Source organism: Lonchura striata, chromosome 6, assembly GCF_046129695.1.
Source record: "Lonchura striata isolate bLonStr1 chromosome 6, bLonStr1.mat, whole genome shotgun sequence".
Lineage (NCBI taxonomy): Eukaryota > Metazoa > Chordata > Aves > Passeriformes > Estrildidae > Lonchura > Lonchura striata.
In genome coordinates, this window is record NC_134608.1 from 55,919,055 (window position 1) to 55,935,760 (window position 16,706).

The following is a 16,706-nucleotide window of genomic DNA, read 5'->3' on the forward strand; positions in this document are numbered from 1 at the left end:
TTATGCCTAACTGATAATATTTCTGCCATATCTCCAGATTAAATGAAGCCAGGAATTAAACTATAATAGCCCAGACATAAAGAAGCTGAACAGCTCAGCATCTCAGAATACTTTGCCACCGTTCTAGCCTACATAATTTCCCATTTGCCCCATCAGCATTTTTATAAAATGCTCTGAAGTCACTAGAAAGCTAAGTTTTAAAAATAACTGCTTGAGTATTACATCTTATAATACACTCCTCTTCAAAAAAATTATTTCAAGTATCTTTAACAGACTAAAAATTTTTATTTTGATTTGCAACTCACAAAGATAATTTAAAAAACCCACACATTCTACATATCTCTTCAGTCCTATGATTTATAGATGTATCATTTTATTAAAAAATTGGTTATCTTCTGCTATTTAACAATATATTTATATTATTTTAAGTGCTGAATTGCATTAGCAGTTTGGTCACTGCATATCATACACTAAACTGGATTATTTGAGTTCTATTTGCCTTTATGAAATCTGAAAGAATGAGTTTTGCATTGAACATCTGTCTCCAATGAAAAGTATATTAGGTGTCAGCTTTCAGTTCACTGTATTTTATGGCTTCATAAGGTGGCATTTCTTTGCTAAAACAGACACGCTGACATATTTAACAGTAGAAATGTATTGATTCAAGTAAGAGTAATGTTCATAACCTGAGGAAAAAAATTGGTCCATGTATTTGTATGGAAAAAACATCAAACTCCATTAAAAATGTACAACTACCCCTATAATTACAAGAAAGCAGTTGCAATGTTTTTATAGAATGGTAATAACATTAAGTATAATAGAAAAAAAAACAACACTGAAAGTATGAGAAGAAAATCCAGGCTTTCTGAAACCTCTCAAGTGCTGCCTGCCCTCTCTCCTACCACAACCACCAGATTCCTCTTAAAAAGTTAAACAGCTGCACCTGAACACCTACCACTTGCAAACTGTGAGCAACTATCCCTAAGGTCACCCAGTCCTGGGGAACCCAATAAAATCAGATTGGAGGTCCATGAAAAAATGATGGAAGAGAGTTTATGCCTTGGGTGTGTGCCCAAGAGGTTGAAGGTCAAGTTTTTCTTACAGGTCTCAGACATCCAGAGCCTTCAGAAGAGGAGATGGACTTAAAGACCCAGGAACCCAAATCTAGTCAATTCCTACACTTAGTGCAATAAGTACAGTGTGAGACTGATTCCAGCCTCACAACTTGCTGATGGACTATTTTAATTGTATATTTCGTATAATAACACATAACTATTAGTTTGCAAATAGAAATATTTCACTGAAGTGAATCCCTGAAACATCTACAATACTGAGGCACTACTGAAACAATTGCTCCTGATCCTCTCAATTCACATAGCACATAAATGCAAGAAAACAAAATGTAATAAAAATAAAGAAAACCAAGGCAAATGACTATGCATATACAAAACTGGTTTTTTCTGACAAGACTACTCTGTTCCCTACAATAGTTGACAGTAGGAGAAATAATTTTGAAATCTTTGAGACATTATTGCTTACTTGGAATGAGACATATAAAAAATCCAAAGCCATGCTGATAATAAAGAAAATTATAAAGCAACTCAACTAAATAAGAAACTATATCAGTGCCAGTAGAATTACTGGAGGTATCAGTACTGTGAATATCTTGACACTCAGACAATTAAAATCTGTATTTCCCACTGGATCAATCTGAACAAACTATATTGAAAATATCTGTTCTGTTACAAAATGCTCTTAGGCAACACGGTGAGCAAGAACACTAAGCTGACACAGATCTAATTCAGAATCAAAGACAGAGTTTTCTTGCAGAAGACTCACCATTCTCCAACTTCAAACCGTACACCTCCTTCAACCTTTTCAATACCTAGCCTTGTCTTCAAACTTGATGCTTCTCCTAACATCCTCACCTGTTTCTTTCCTCCAAGCCTCCTTCACTTTTTCACCCAAGCAACTTTTGCATGCATCAGACAATATTCAATGTTTACATTTATCCAATTTATCAGCATCTTGCATTACCTGGCCCCTCAGCTATGAGGTTCTTAAGCCCTCTTCTGTTAAGAGGCCTCCAGACTGAAACCTTGGAACCCAACATATGCCTGAGGTGTAGTCAGTCCCATGTGCTAAATGAAGCTGGATAGAATAAAAAGAAAATATAACCCTCTGTGTGGCAGGCACATTCTTCTCTCTCTCAGGATTTTTCCCTAGAGGAGCACAGAAGAAAGAGAAAACAACTTCTATTTCTGCTCTTTGTTTTCCCATGTGGAATGTGTTTGGAGAACTGTTTACCTGGGGGTGATTGCTTGGTTGGATTCAGGTGAGGATTGTTTGAGCCTGATGGCCAATCCAACCCACCTGGGGCTGGACTCTGGTGAGAGGGTCACGAGTTGGGAGTGAGTTAAATATAGTAGTTAGAAAAAGTAGGTATGTAGTTTTACTATCTCCTTTAAATAGTATATTAATGTATTCTAATATAAAGTATAATAATATTAATGTATTATAATATAGTTATAATAAATCATTCAGCCTTCTGAACTGGAATCAGACATTTCTTCCCACCAGGTTCACCTACATTTACAATACTCTGCAGCTTGTAAATTGGGAAAAAGATTAGAGGTGTGTAAAACTGCCAAAGAGGTGACAGGGAAACCACCTCTCTGCACCTGTCCTAAATACAGGCTGGTGAGGAGGCTCACTCCTCCTCATGTCACCATTTCACTTCTGTGACACACAAAAGAAAACAAGACAACACTAGAGAGTAAAGCAGACAAGCAAATCTTTCAAATTGCCATGTTGCCTCTGCTGGAAGAGTTCTGTGGCCCAAGTGTGTTAATTCCCACATGCAGCTTGCTCAGGGTGGAACAGAACTTTTCAGTATCCACAAGAACATTCTACTAAAGTATATACACAATCTACCAAATTTGGAGTTTGTCAGAAGTGCAAGCATTCCCAAATGCTTCGTTAGCTCTATACCTAATAGAAACAAGGCTCAGGGATCATCATGACTTGCAAGTCAGCTAGACTAACACATCTCCTTAGCTTTGTCACTGCCACTCTGGGCTGAGACACCAAAGCTCAACAGAAAGAAGCAAGGACATCTATGGCTACAACCTTCCTTTCCAGCACACAAACCACAACACTGACATGTCCCACTTTGAAAATCTTCTAACGTACAATATCATATGAGTTAATCCTATCTGACACATGGATTTCATCTGCAATGTCCTTTTTCCATCCCTCAGAGTATAGACAGCTACAATCTTTTGAGCAATGGAGCTGTAAAGACAAACTATCCTCTCAGAAGCTCTGAGTCTCTCTGACATGGTTCCAAAAAATAATTAGCAAAGTGCACACAAACATACTAGTGATTACTAAACAAAAACCCCCACAACAATGTCCCTGCTAAATTAAATATGCAAAGTCTCAGAATTAAAAATTCTTCCAATGTTATTTCCCAGCTGCACTATTTATCTCACTTTTCTAATTTATCAATTGGGTAAGGTCAAATTCTAGCTATGCCTACTTTCTACCTGGTATCAAAACAGTTTATTCATACTATAAAGTGCAATATCCTGATAATGTTTTCCAGTTTGATTTTGAACCCACATCAGGCAATGCTGCTGCAAAACCATCACCATTCCAACTTCCACTAACATTGTATAGGATATAACTTCCCGCCACAAAAATCTCCTAAAAGACCATCACTTGATCAAACTACCTCAAAGAGTTTCAGCCCTGTATTTGCCTAAAATACTCATTTTTTAAAAAATGTATATTTATTTGAAAAGATTATGTGTCCTTGTTGAGTCCTAGTACAGATGAATAACAAAAATATAAATGAAACAACATGGCAAAAGTTAAATGAAATGCATATTAATTTCCTTTGAGAAAGAAAATTGAGAAATCTTATTGCATGAAAGATGCAATAAGGCCACTTACAATGAAGCCACACAAGATACAGACAGAGCAAGCTAGGATGTGGATACATACAGTATTATCTCCTCCATGTTACTTGCACATCCATGCATGTAAAGATCTACTGACCATCAATTCAAAATATATTATTTCTTCCATGTAGACAGGAAAAAACCCAAAACAAACAAAAAAAGCCTTCCATATTCTTCTATCCTTTTGGATGCTGAAAATGCATGCTGTATATTCATTTCCATTTTACTGTACAGCACATGCTTACACATACCTTCTCTATTAAAAATTTATACAAATTATGCAGTAATTAAACAAAATTTGAATTCTGAGTTAATATACTCTTATGAATAATAATTGTTTTAATTCACACTTCATTTATTTTGAATGTGAATTTTAACTTAATTGAATTATTAATTTGAATAACAATGTCTACATAGGAATTCAAAACACTCTAACAAAACACTATAATTTCAATTCATCAGCAGAAACTCTGAGAAAAAGAGAGCTTGGTGCAAGAAGGTATGGGGGAATGAATTAAGCAAATGAACTGTATACGCTGCTTAATTAAAAGAAGGTTGTGCCCATTTAGTTCTGCAGTGCAGAACTTGGCATCCATATGAAAAATCAGATATTTAATTACAGCTGGCATTTTGGAACCTCCTGCTGGTTGCTACTTTCCTGCTCAAAGAGTGACCTCATTCCTAAACTTATCACTGGGAGAACTCTGTTACAAACTGCAAGCAAGCTTCTATTTGTTTTAGAGTGGATCACTAAAACTTCATTGTTCAAAAAATTTAAACAATATATTGAATCCTTAATGGAATGTGCTGCTTCCAATTCAGAAAACAGTCAGCTGGATTACTGTCTTGTGATAATTGGAATGAAAAGTTCTGAATTTTATATTCAAAACACATTAATTTAAATGGAAGAACCATACAAAGAAGTCATTTAAAACACCTTCCATTTTTGCAGTTATGGATTCATAACTCAACTCAAGAATAGGTAGAGTCTACCTGCAAAATATTGTGTTCTATTGACATTGTCCTTATTGACCACATCTGTCATAAGTGATATTTCCTTTTCTTTCTTTTAAAGAAGAGGAAATAGAGCAATATATAATGTGCTGATGAAACACACTGGATATATTCTGTTACTGTATGATATCACTGAAATGGTTTAACTACAGCATTTGCTGTGACAAGACACTGCACATGTCTCACCAGAAGAGATTTTCAGAAAATATTTAAAAAAATTAAATAAATCCTCCAAAACCACATACAACAAATTTTCTTCCAAAATCCCATCAACGAAAGTTTCATGTAAACATAGCTTCTGACATATTTTTCTTCTCTTTATTTAATGAGAGGAATTACTGGCATGTCTCTCCCTGAGGATGAAGTATTGTCTGTCATCTATTACTTTGGAAGTATCCTCTGTATTTACAGAGATCACATAAAATACATTTTCCCCTGAGAGTTCTCTGCAAACTACATACTATTTCCTGGCTCATAGTTTCTAAATTCCACCTTCTTTAATAATTTGCACATCTCAAACTACTTTCCCTTCCTGCCAGGGACAATCTCATTTGGTCTTTTTTATATGTACCTAATTTTTTTCCTCAATTTTGGTTTGCATCCTCTTCTGACAACAAGAAACTGTGTCATCACTCACCAAGATGTGCACCAGTAAATCTCCCGGTCCCAGCTACACTAGGACAAACCCCTCAATGCTCAGGCTACCACAAGTCTTAGCATGCATTGCCTTGGGCAGCAATTATCGATTACTAGAGAAGAACTATTAAATGCTTCCTTCTGTTCAAGACAGTCACTACACCATACTCTTTAGGAGGCCTATGAATAAAAATGGAAGACACAGGTGAAGGCAGCAATTAGTATTACTCATCTTAGTGGTATAGGTACAGAAAATACATGCAAAAAAAAAAATTACAAGGAAATTTGAAAGAAAACTAAACACAGAATGTAAAATGTTCAGTTATGCTACTCACAGCAACACAATGGAGGCAAAATACACATTAGCTTTTCTGACCTTGCTAATATTGTGGTATATGATGGTAGCTACATAATCGTAACTTTATTTTTGAAACACAAAGAAATCTGAATTCCCTGCTAACAGCGTAAGGAGTTCTCACACTGCCCAGTATCTCATTCCATCTTGTTGTAGCTTACCCAGTAGGTTGGTGAGCCAGAGGGCCAAATCCTCTTTCATTGGCAGCAAGTTGGCCTCGTGTCTGCTTGCAAGCCACTGACTGTACTGATGCATGTCGGAGAGGCCAGGCCCACGTGCCTTCGGGCTCAAGGCAGTGCACATCGCTTAGCTCGTCCTCCCTGTTCAATTATGGAAAAAGAAAAAAGAAAATAAATTCTTCATTATACCAATTAAAGTCTCCTGTGCTCTGTTTTTAGACCTGTAGAAAATAATCCCAGCCAGAAAAGAATCCCCACCTCTGGAAGTGTTCAAGGCCAGGCTAGACAGGTCTTTGAGCACCCTGGTACAGTGGAAGGTGTCTCTGCCATGGCAGGGGAAGGGGCTGGAATGAGGTATCTTTAAGGTCCCTTCCAACCTGAACCATTTTGTAATTCAATAATGACAACAGCAATTGTGTGTTTAAGAGATCAGATATCAGACAAGCAGAGATGGATCTAACACATGGTGGCACAGACCAGTGACCAAAACTTTGTTTTGTTATTGGATTTTTTTTGTAAGTGATTAAATCATACAGATAAATGTTAGCTCCATTTGTACTCACCAAGCTACATGTTGCCAACACAACAAAATGTTCTGCAAGGAATTATTAAAATCAAAATAAAAGAAACATTTTGCACAAAGCTAACAACTCACTATGGTGCCTGACCCAATACCCATTCAGATTCATTGAAGAGCTTCAGAGATTTTGGATCATGCCCGGGAAAATCATGACAACAACCAAATTACATTCCTACAGCAAACTTATTTACAATTAATAAATGTTGTAACCAAATGGAAACAGTCTATTCTACAGCTTCAAAATTATTAAAGAAAAAACTACACCAAATATATTGACTCAATCGCATTATTTCTTCAGAAAGCAGCAGAACAGCCAGTGTTGGTCACTCACACTTCACAAATTCTCCTCTGCTTCAGTGACGACTTACTGAAACTTTTCAGGTGAGAAAACTAATCTTTACCACATGCTGCATTAAGTGCTGTCAGTCCCAGGAGCCACTGCTGCTAGAACCACTGAAGCTATCTCTGTGTTTGTAGGGCTAGTTCACCTCTGGCAGAAGTGTGCAAGGTTATTTTCCTCTCTGAAAGAAACTTGTAGCCATTGCAGAACTGAGCTGAAATACTTCTTTGCCTGGCAGGCTGTAGCCCACACCAACCAGCAGACACAAGGTCCTGTACAAGCAGCATTAGACAGACATTAAGTAAATGTGAGATCCATAAGGAATAGCCCTTTGCCTATTCTCAACTGACTGATCCACACCAATTGTAGTAAGACATGTCAGCTTCCTTCCATTTATGAATTTGCAAACACTCTCCCTCTGTCCTTTGCATACCTTTCATACCAGGTAAGAGGTATCTGTGACCTTAAAAACAACAGCAGAAAAAAAGAACAATTTGTAATACTATCCATTATGGCCTGAATATCAAAGATACTGAAACCAATTTCTTTGCCAAAAAAGACAATATTTACTAAATGTAATAAATAAATAAATAGCCTTTTCATAAAATTGTGCTGTGACTTATTCAAATGTATGCAATGGTATTTGGGATATCTTAATACTTGTATTAAAATACTCCAGCATTTTTTACCCTACTCTATGTAACTAAACTCCATGTTTGCAAAAAGATCTGCATAAGCTCTTTTTGACAGTACCTCACCCCAAGTCCTGAAGTTTAGCTCGCCCTTGAGATAGACACAGCATTCACTACAAATATCTCTTACTGAAATTAGACAAATAATTTTCCATTGGGGAGAAGCAAAAACATACATTAAAAAAGATTTATTCTCTTGTATAAACACATATTTCTGAATTATTAGTAGATTTTACATTTTTCTAACAAAAAAAATCTGTATGTATCAAAGTTTCTTTGAAGGCAGAGGATTTTAAAGCAGACTTAAGTGCTTAACTCATGCACAGCTCTGTTGTGAAACTGACTTTGTAAAAATGTCGGCTTGGATTTATGGCTTCCTGGTTAATTAAATTCAAATCATACCTGTTCATTTAGGGCAGGCTGCAAGGGAGGGGAGGGAGAAGACTTGGACTGTTAGCTCTGCAAAAAGCAATCTGGACTGTCACTCTCAAAATAGAGTAATTCAGACTAGAAGCTACCAATAGCTAAGGAATTTCAATGACAGTATATTTAAGGTTTCTCTAAGTTACAGAGCCACATAAATTACTCTTTCAAATCCTGCTTCATTTTGGATAGGAACAGAGGCAAGGCAGTGACACCAGTTGTCATCAAAGATTATATGGGAAACATCAAGTATCTATCACATACTTGCTTTCCAGAAGGAGTCTTCAAATAATTTTGACCACTTTCTGGGGTCTATAACCTCCACTGATACACTGAGAGCCAGAAATGAAATAAATTTTTCTCTTGAATTACCTCTGAATTACCTCTGCAATGACAGTGGTAAAATGCAAACAATTAAAAAAAAGCAAAACGAAACCATTCTTATTCCTATAATTTGTTTTTCTTTACATACAAATTGGAAAAATACAACAGAAAAAGCAACACTATTTCACTAAAGGAGCAGTTAGACCCTGCACCTCTTCACTAGGAATAATTTCACATTTCATAATGCTTTGTGGAGGGAGTTAACTGGATGACACTTGGAGGTGCCTTCCAACCCAAATGAAAATGCAGAGTAGAGAACTGGGGGAACAGGGATGTTATTTCAGTTTATCTCTAAAATACAGCATTGCTTTTAAATATATTTCATACTGACCTAACTCAGCTATCAGGCCATGTAAAGTCCCAAGAAACTTTTGAGACTCAGTCAGGGAAGAAAAGTGAGAGAACAAAGATTTTGGAGGATACAAGGGTGCTCCAGTCTCTTAGTAACTCTGGTAGTAAGAAGAAAACAGAGGAACAAGAAGGGTATTCTGAGTTTAAGGTAGTTTTCTTAAGACACATCCTCAGAATGAGAAACTGGAAAGATAAAAAACAGGTGAAAAAAGTCTCTAGAAGGTGAAAATTATTAATTCATCTCCACACTGGGACTAGGTCTGCTTGAAATAATAGCCCTGAATTAAAATAATGTATGCACATTATTGAAATAACATATGCAATATATGTATGCAATACATACATACAATAATGTATGCAGTGGGCATGCAAAGTGAGGGCTAAGGAATGAGAGAGTTAATACTGATGAAGAGCCTGAAGAATTACAGATAAATCACACACAAGCCAACCTTACCTCTGTGTAAATTTTCTTTAATTTCAAAAAAAACCCAAAATTTTTCACTTTTCCACTACTTTTCTGAAAAACTGCCCTACACTTCAGTAAAATCCATAAAATTCCTACCTTGGACTCATAAAATTAATTCTTAAAAAATTAAAACTCAGCTTTCAAGAAGCACAGTATCTCCTGTCACAAACTCCACAAGTTATACTGGAGGTCAGTTATCAAACTGCAAGCATCAGAAACTTTCAAGCTCTGAATTATCCTCCACACAAACCCACATCGCTGCCAAACTTATTAAATTCAACTTAAGCCTTCACAATACTTCAGTACTGAAGCACCCACGTTTCAAATAAAAAGTTCATGTACTTCATAAATTGTACTAGCAGATACATATTAGAACTTCATCACCCAGCAACTGGGATCCACAAAGAAGCCAAAATGTGATAGTTATGTGAAGGTGACAACAAAGGAGTACTGAGCTCCTTCAAGATCTGTTTGAAGATTCTTCCTGTGGTGAAGGCCAGGCCCTTGTTTCATCTCAGATACCTTCAAATCTCTTCCTTAAAATGTCTTAATATATTTATTTTCTAGTGAACTGATGAAAAGTTTGTTGACAATTTATCAGTGAGGAATCTGGTCAGGGGAATGGACTAACTTGCATCAGAGGTGGACAGCAGCTTTCAAGGATACATCCCTACAGCTCAAGCGAGTCTCTAGCCCCAACAACTACTTCATTCTTTCCTTCTGGCAGACAAAATATGAATGAAGTAGCCAAAAAATATTTGGTTTCCTAATCTCACTCTTTTCTAACAAAAACATCAAATCACCATATATACAGCTGTTTAAAACTAGCCAACACAAACATGTCAAATATTTTATAGAATGTTACACTTCTCTGTAAGCTGTTGAGGTTGACGTGATATGCAGAAGCATTTTCAAAACTTACCTCTAAATGCTTTAAAGCAATTGCTTCCCCTTACTATTCAGAATGTAGATGAGGAATAGCCTTTGACTACTTTTCATCCTATTTTGTTACAGTTCATATTTATGTGGCACAATCCTTTTTTCAGCCTCTCTCAATAAGAGGATGGCATCTCAAATTCTTAGCCTTATTGTCTAGATGAAGAATTCTGTGTGGGATGGTTTACAGTACACCCAGAAATGTGTATCAGATTCAACACACTAAAGGCTCCTAATTCTCTCTGCCTGCTCCTACTGAACAGTGAAGTTCTTATTCTGCTTTACAGCAGTGCATTTAGTTATCTGTTTATTGCAGTTCATTGCTTGTATTTTGCCAGCAGCATAACCTTACACTATCTGATGATTGTTATCAGTGATCATCAGGTGAAAGCAATGAGAATCAAACAAATGATCTTCTGTGTTTCTACAGGCTTTTGTTTGGGCTAACAGGTAAGAAAAAAGGAATCAAGAATGATACACTGTACTCAAAACACACAGAAGGCAAAGACTGTTTAATCTAGAAAGTAAAATTGGTGCACAATGAAGCACTCACAGATCCCCAGATTCAATTCCCGTTCCTATTCCAACCACCCTCCTTACCTGTAAAATTGTGATCATTTTCTTCAACCAAGTATAAAAAGAGAGGAAAAAAAAATATATATAAAAGCTTGCATGTATGCACAGATATACATACAAAGAAAATATATGTACTCCACCCTGCTAGATAATCATATAAACCAATACGCTTTTACTCTAAAGTACCCACCCAGCTCCAGCATACATGCAAAACAGCTTATACTGAGTAGCTGCTGGCTATGCAGTGCTCTCTGTACCACCTGAGTTTCATTATCACTTCGACCTTGTTCCCAATTACACGTGCATTAATTCTCAAACAGAAAGTGGTTTGAACCATTTCTTTCAGCTTGCTCCCACACACAATCCTTCCAGGTCAGCAGTGAAGAAGTCTTGCTGAGTCACTTGCTCTTTATGACTTAAGAATTAGCATAGAAGTCAAGTACCCAGTGAAACAAGCATTTTTCTTTGTGTTCAGTTAGAAAAGAATAAAAACAAGCTTAAAGTGTCTGTGGAGGGGAAAGAAAACCATCATAAAGCAAATGCAGAGTCCCTGCAGTGACCAATCAAATCACCTCGGATGCAAAGGTCCCACATGATGTGCCCTTTGCACAGCTGACAGGGACACTGTGCTCACACATCAGGTTTGGCCCACCCAGGCACTATTGCCCAGCAGGCAAGGTCCTGGACTGGCTCTGTGCAGTTGGCAGCCAAACCAGAGTCATCCAGGACTGAAGATATGCTGCACATGCACCAGTTCAGTGGCTCCACAAAGCTGGAATAACTGGAATAGATGTCACCACTCTGCCTCGGACCCTGTGCTCAAAGATTATTTTTCATAAATCTTATCAGAATTAAATATTCAGGCTTTAAGCTTGTGCAATGAAATCTGTTATAATATGACTGAAGAAGTATATTAGCCACCAGTTGTAGAAGAAACTAAACATCATACACACAACTGTGCAACTGCTTTACTGTCAGTGATGGAGGAAACAGACAGCAACTTAAGACAAGATCAGCAAGTTTTTCTCTGAAGGAACTGGAACTTGAGCACTAGACTGTACATTGGCTTTGACAGAGGGGTATCAGCTATAAATACAGACAATCTCCTGCTGTCTTAGAGAGAAGGTAATGCTACTGGAAAGCAGCCAGCCTGGAAGGAGAGGAGACAGAGGATCAAAAGCCAGAACAGAGCTCGAGTGTATCTGGCAAGGGTCTCTGCTGGATCTCCCTGCTAGTTCTAATGACCTCAAGCAGATGGAAAAGAACAGAACTTTTGAAATTTTACTAGAGTTTAAGTGGACTGCGTGCATCATCCACTAACTGTAACAGCAAGCTGAGGGCAAAAAAGGCATAAGATTCAGTGTTCATAAACAGATTAAGCTGCGGAACAAAATGCATAATTGTGCAAGTAGAAATGAAGCTGCACACAATTTGGGACCCATATTGCAATCACCACCTTCACATCATCAAGTGCCATTTTATAGACATGGCAGAACCAATTCACATTTTAAAACTTTGGCTTTCCTGTCTCAGTGTTGAAATATTTTTCAGTATTGGAGAGTATAACATCAGTTCACAGACTAAAGGTTACTCTTGTTTCTCCATATATATATATACATATATGTATATGCACACATATATGCAGAAACAGGGGGGGGAAGATATATGAATGCTTTCCTTTGAGAGCCACAAAAACAACTAAAAACGTTTCATTTTTTAATGTCAGAAAACTGTTCCCCATGGTGAGATCTGCTAGACAGTGGAATGACTTTCCCAAATGAAACTGTGAAAGCTCCCTTTCTTGAAACGCTAAAAATGGACTAAAAGAAGCAGTAAGAAAAAACTCAGAGACTTGCCACTCACTGTTAGATGTTACTTAGACTTTACCACCTTCATTTTTCAATTTACTACAGAAGAGTAATCACTCTCCTTTTGCCCTTTTACATACATGAAAACAAAACCAATCACTTTTAAAGTAATTATGCCACTACCTTGCGTATTTCCTCTTCCAGAGCTATTTGCAGAGCTTTCCCTGCTATAAGAAACAACAGGTCATTCTTGTCTGCATTATCATACAGGTACCTTACATGTAATCTTAACTTTGATCACTACAATAAACAAGCAGATAAAACATAAGCTGACAAATGCAGCAGCATAACTTTGTAAGGAAACTTAATTTTTCTAGCTATTTTATTAGCCTTATAAACTACACCACAATCAATTCAGCCCAAGGTTTCTGAGTTTTCCCAGATCAACTTGGAACATACTGTACATTAGGAGCAGGGGGAGGGGCACTGAAGGGGAACTACCATCTGAAACTCATTAATCAATTAGAATTTTTTATGGCTTGCATCAAAATGTGATCTACACTGATAGAGTAAGTTTTAATCACAAGAAGCCTTTGTCCTTTACATTAAATATACATTATGAGCGTGTGCAGTACTTTGAGGGGAGGATGGAGAACCTGGCACAACAGCTTACCTATACTTTCTTTATACCTGTAAGGCCCTTGGTCTGAGGCCAGACCAAAACAAAGTTAACTGTGTTTAAAAATCTGTTCTAATCATTGCAAACTTAGACATTTTCAAGACTATGCCTAGTAGAAACAATTTTATTGCCTTGATAATGTCTTCCTTACCAAAAGGAAAGCAGAAAGTCTTTCTCACACAGACAAATTGAATGTTCCTAAAGCAAAACTTTAGTAGCATTCAATATCTACTTGGTCATAAAATTATGACTTCTGGAAACTGAGCCTTATTCCTAACACTGTCCAAAACCTTTGAAGTTGATTCCTCTTTGCCTGGCTCTTACTCTATGTTTTTCTATTGTCTAAGCAAAATAGCCATTAAAAATTAGTACAAAAGAAGTTTCAACCTCCACCAGTTAGAAAATAAAATACATATTTAAACTGACATATCACATCTCAGGAGTAGAAGTGTCTCTTGCTGTAAGGACACTATGCAGGCAGTACTACAAGCTGACTTCCAATCATCAGCTTTGCTTTTAATTCTGATGTTCCATTTCTAAATCCTGTCCTGAAATTAGTATTAAGTTTAACTGAGAGGTGTAAAGTGGAGTTGAAGAGGTACTGTGGATAGTAACTGTGCCAATTTAAATAAGACTGTAGGTAAAATAAATAAAGTGACCAAATAAGTCAGCAGGAGAAAGTAAGTGGCGCCTAGAACTTGAGGATAGTATTGACTCTTCAGCACTTCATCACCTTTGTATAAGTATGACCATGGATCCAACAAGGGCAGTATAATCCTGATAGATGGCCTATGGCACCATACAGTATGAATTTAGGAATGTCCTATTTAGAAACTTCCTATTAAATCAAAATACACGTCACAAAACCGTCATAAAACTGCTACACTTGGCACAGCATCTACTTTGCAATGAAACAAAAAAAAAATACATCATGTACATGGAAAACCAATAATAATTCGTTGATTTTTCATTGCAAAGTTAGCACTGCACTGGGGAGCCCGCAGTGCATCCTCCTGGTGTCCCGGGAGCTGTACTCCCCTAGGAGCGCGCAGAGACAGCGGGCTCAGATGCCACCACTGCACCAGGATGCACGCAGCAACGCTAGATACGGACAGCAGCCTTCATTCCTTACACGTAGAACCTCAGTGAAGAAACAGAGCCTTCTTAGCAGTGAAAGAGATGGGAGATGTGAATCTAGAGCCAAACCAAGAGCTAAGCAGGGCGGCTTTTGGCACAGCAGGGTCCGGTTCCCTGCCACCGGAGGGGCGAGCGGGGAGCGCCCGGCGCCGCAGCGGGGCTCGGCCGCTCCGCGCCGCGGCTGCTGCTGCTGCAGCCCCGCAGGCGGACGCACCAACCCGCCCTCCTCCTCCTGCACTACCAGCACCCCAGGGCTGCCTAGAGAAGCCATAAAGAGAAACCAGAGGTTGGGGCCAGGGGTAAGTGCTGAGGGAGTAAGAGCCACCCCCCATCCCTTCTTGCCCGCCCCGCTCTCACCCGCCACGGCGTCCGATGTGTCCGTCCTCCTCGGGGCCCCTCCGCAGTCAGGCTGAGCTAATGGCTTTGCCATGAGTGCTGGAAGCGCTGCTCCCAGGTCTGCCCCTCGGGGCCAGGACCGAGCGAACCCCCGCAGCCCCCGGCCCTCCGCGGGATGCCCAGGGCGGCCCGCCAGCAACCCGCATCCTCACCGCGGTGAGCCCCGGGAGAACCACGCGTGGACCGCCGCCACACACCCACGCACACTCGCATTCCGCCTCCGCCATGCTTTCACACCCCCACGGTCGGAGAGCGGGAGGACAAAAACCTACCCCGAAGCCCCGCAAGTCCCCGGACCGGACAGAGGCGCAGCCACCCCCGCCGTGAGGCGCGGTGCCCGCCGCCCACCGAGCCCCGCGCTCCCCCGACGTACCGCCGCGGCCTCCCGGGCTGAGGAAGGAAGGGAACAAAAGCACCTTCTCCCACCGCCGAGCCGCCGGGCAAAGATCACCTTCCCGTTCGCTCCGGCCCCTTTCTCTTTAAACTCGAGAGCAGCCGCCGAGACACACGAAACGCCCTCAATTTAAAGGAGCCCGCGTGGCGAGCTGCGCCGCAAGGCTGACAGCGAGCCCCGCCGCGGGGCAGGCAGGGAGGCGGGCAGGGCTCCCACCTTGGCTGCGAGGGGGAGCAGGCAGGCAGGGCTCCCACCTTGGCTGCGAGGGGGAGCAGGCAGGGCTCCCACCTTGGCTGCGAGGGGGAGCAGGCAGGCAGGGCTCCCACCTTGGCTGCGAGGGGGAGCAGGCGGGCAGGGCTCCCACCTTGGCTGCGAGGGGGAGCAGGCGGGCAGGGCTCCCACCTTGGCTGCGAGGGGGAGCAGGCAGGGCTCCCACCTTGGCTGGGAGGGGGAACAGGCAGGGCTCCCACCTTGGCTGGGAGGGGGAGCAGGCAGGGCTCCCACCTTGGCTGGGAGGGGGAGCAGGCAGGCAGGGCTCCCACCTTGGCTGGGAGGGGGAGCAGGCAGGCAGGGCTCCCACCTTGGCTGCGAGGGGGAGCAGGCAGGCAGGGCTCCCACCTTGGCAGGGAGGGGGAACAGGCAGGGCTCCCACCTTGGCTGGGAGGGAACCGGCAGGGCTCCCACCTTGGCTGGAAGGGGGAGCAGGCAGGCAGGGCTCCCACCTTGGCTGCGAGGGGGAGCAGGCAGGCAGGGCTCCCACCTTGGCTGGGAGGGGGAGCAGGCAGGGCTCCCACCTTGGCTGCGAGGGGGAGCAGGCAGGCAGGGCTCCCACCTTGGCTGCGAGGGGGAGCAGGCAGGGCTCCCACCTTGGCTGCGAGGGGGAGCAGGCAGGCAGGGCTCCCACCTTGGCTGCGAGGGGGAGCAGGCAGGGCTCCCACCTTGGCTGGGAGGGAACCGGCAGGGCTCCCACCTTGGCTGGGAGGGGGAGCAGGCAGGCAGGGCCCCCGCTCTGGCTGGGGCGGGCAGAAAGGCAGGGCTCCCACCTCGGCCGGGGGGACAGGCAGGGCTCCCACCTCGCCTGGGGAAGAGGCAGGACGCCCACCTTGGCCAGGAGGGGGGAGCAGGCAGGCAGGGCTCCCACCTCGGCCGGGGGATCGGGCAGGGCTCCCACCTCGGCCCGGTGTCCCCGGGGCCGCGGCGCCGCTGCCGGGCCGCGGTCGCTGCCCGCTCACCTCGGGCGCGGCGGAGCGGGCTGGCAGCAGCCGCGCTGCCTCTCCTCCTCCTCCTCCTCCTCCTCCTCCTGTCCGCCCAGCTTGATGCTGTCTTTGGGAAACTCGGTTTTGTTTTTGCTTGGTTGGTTTAATTTTTTTTTTAATGTTTGTTTTGTTGTTGTTG

General features: G+C 41.5%; 1 protein-coding gene across 1 annotated transcript in view; it reads right to left on the reverse strand.

Annotated features, from left to right (window-relative positions):
• GAS2 (growth arrest specific 2) overlaps positions 1 to 15,474 on the reverse strand; it is an 84,429-nt gene extending 68,955 nt beyond the window's left edge. Inside the window, exons 1-2 of the mRNA XM_021528539.3 lie at positions 15,291 to 15,474; positions 6,132 to 6,290 (exon numbers count right to left, since the gene is read on the reverse strand). Coding sequence (XP_021384214.1) covers positions 6,132 to 6,273 — 142 coding nt within the window. The 5' untranslated portion in view covers positions 6,274 to 6,290; positions 15,291 to 15,474. The remainder of the gene's footprint in view (positions 1 to 6,131; positions 6,291 to 15,290) is intronic.
• Between the last annotated feature and the right edge of the window lie 1,232 nt (positions 15,475 to 16,706).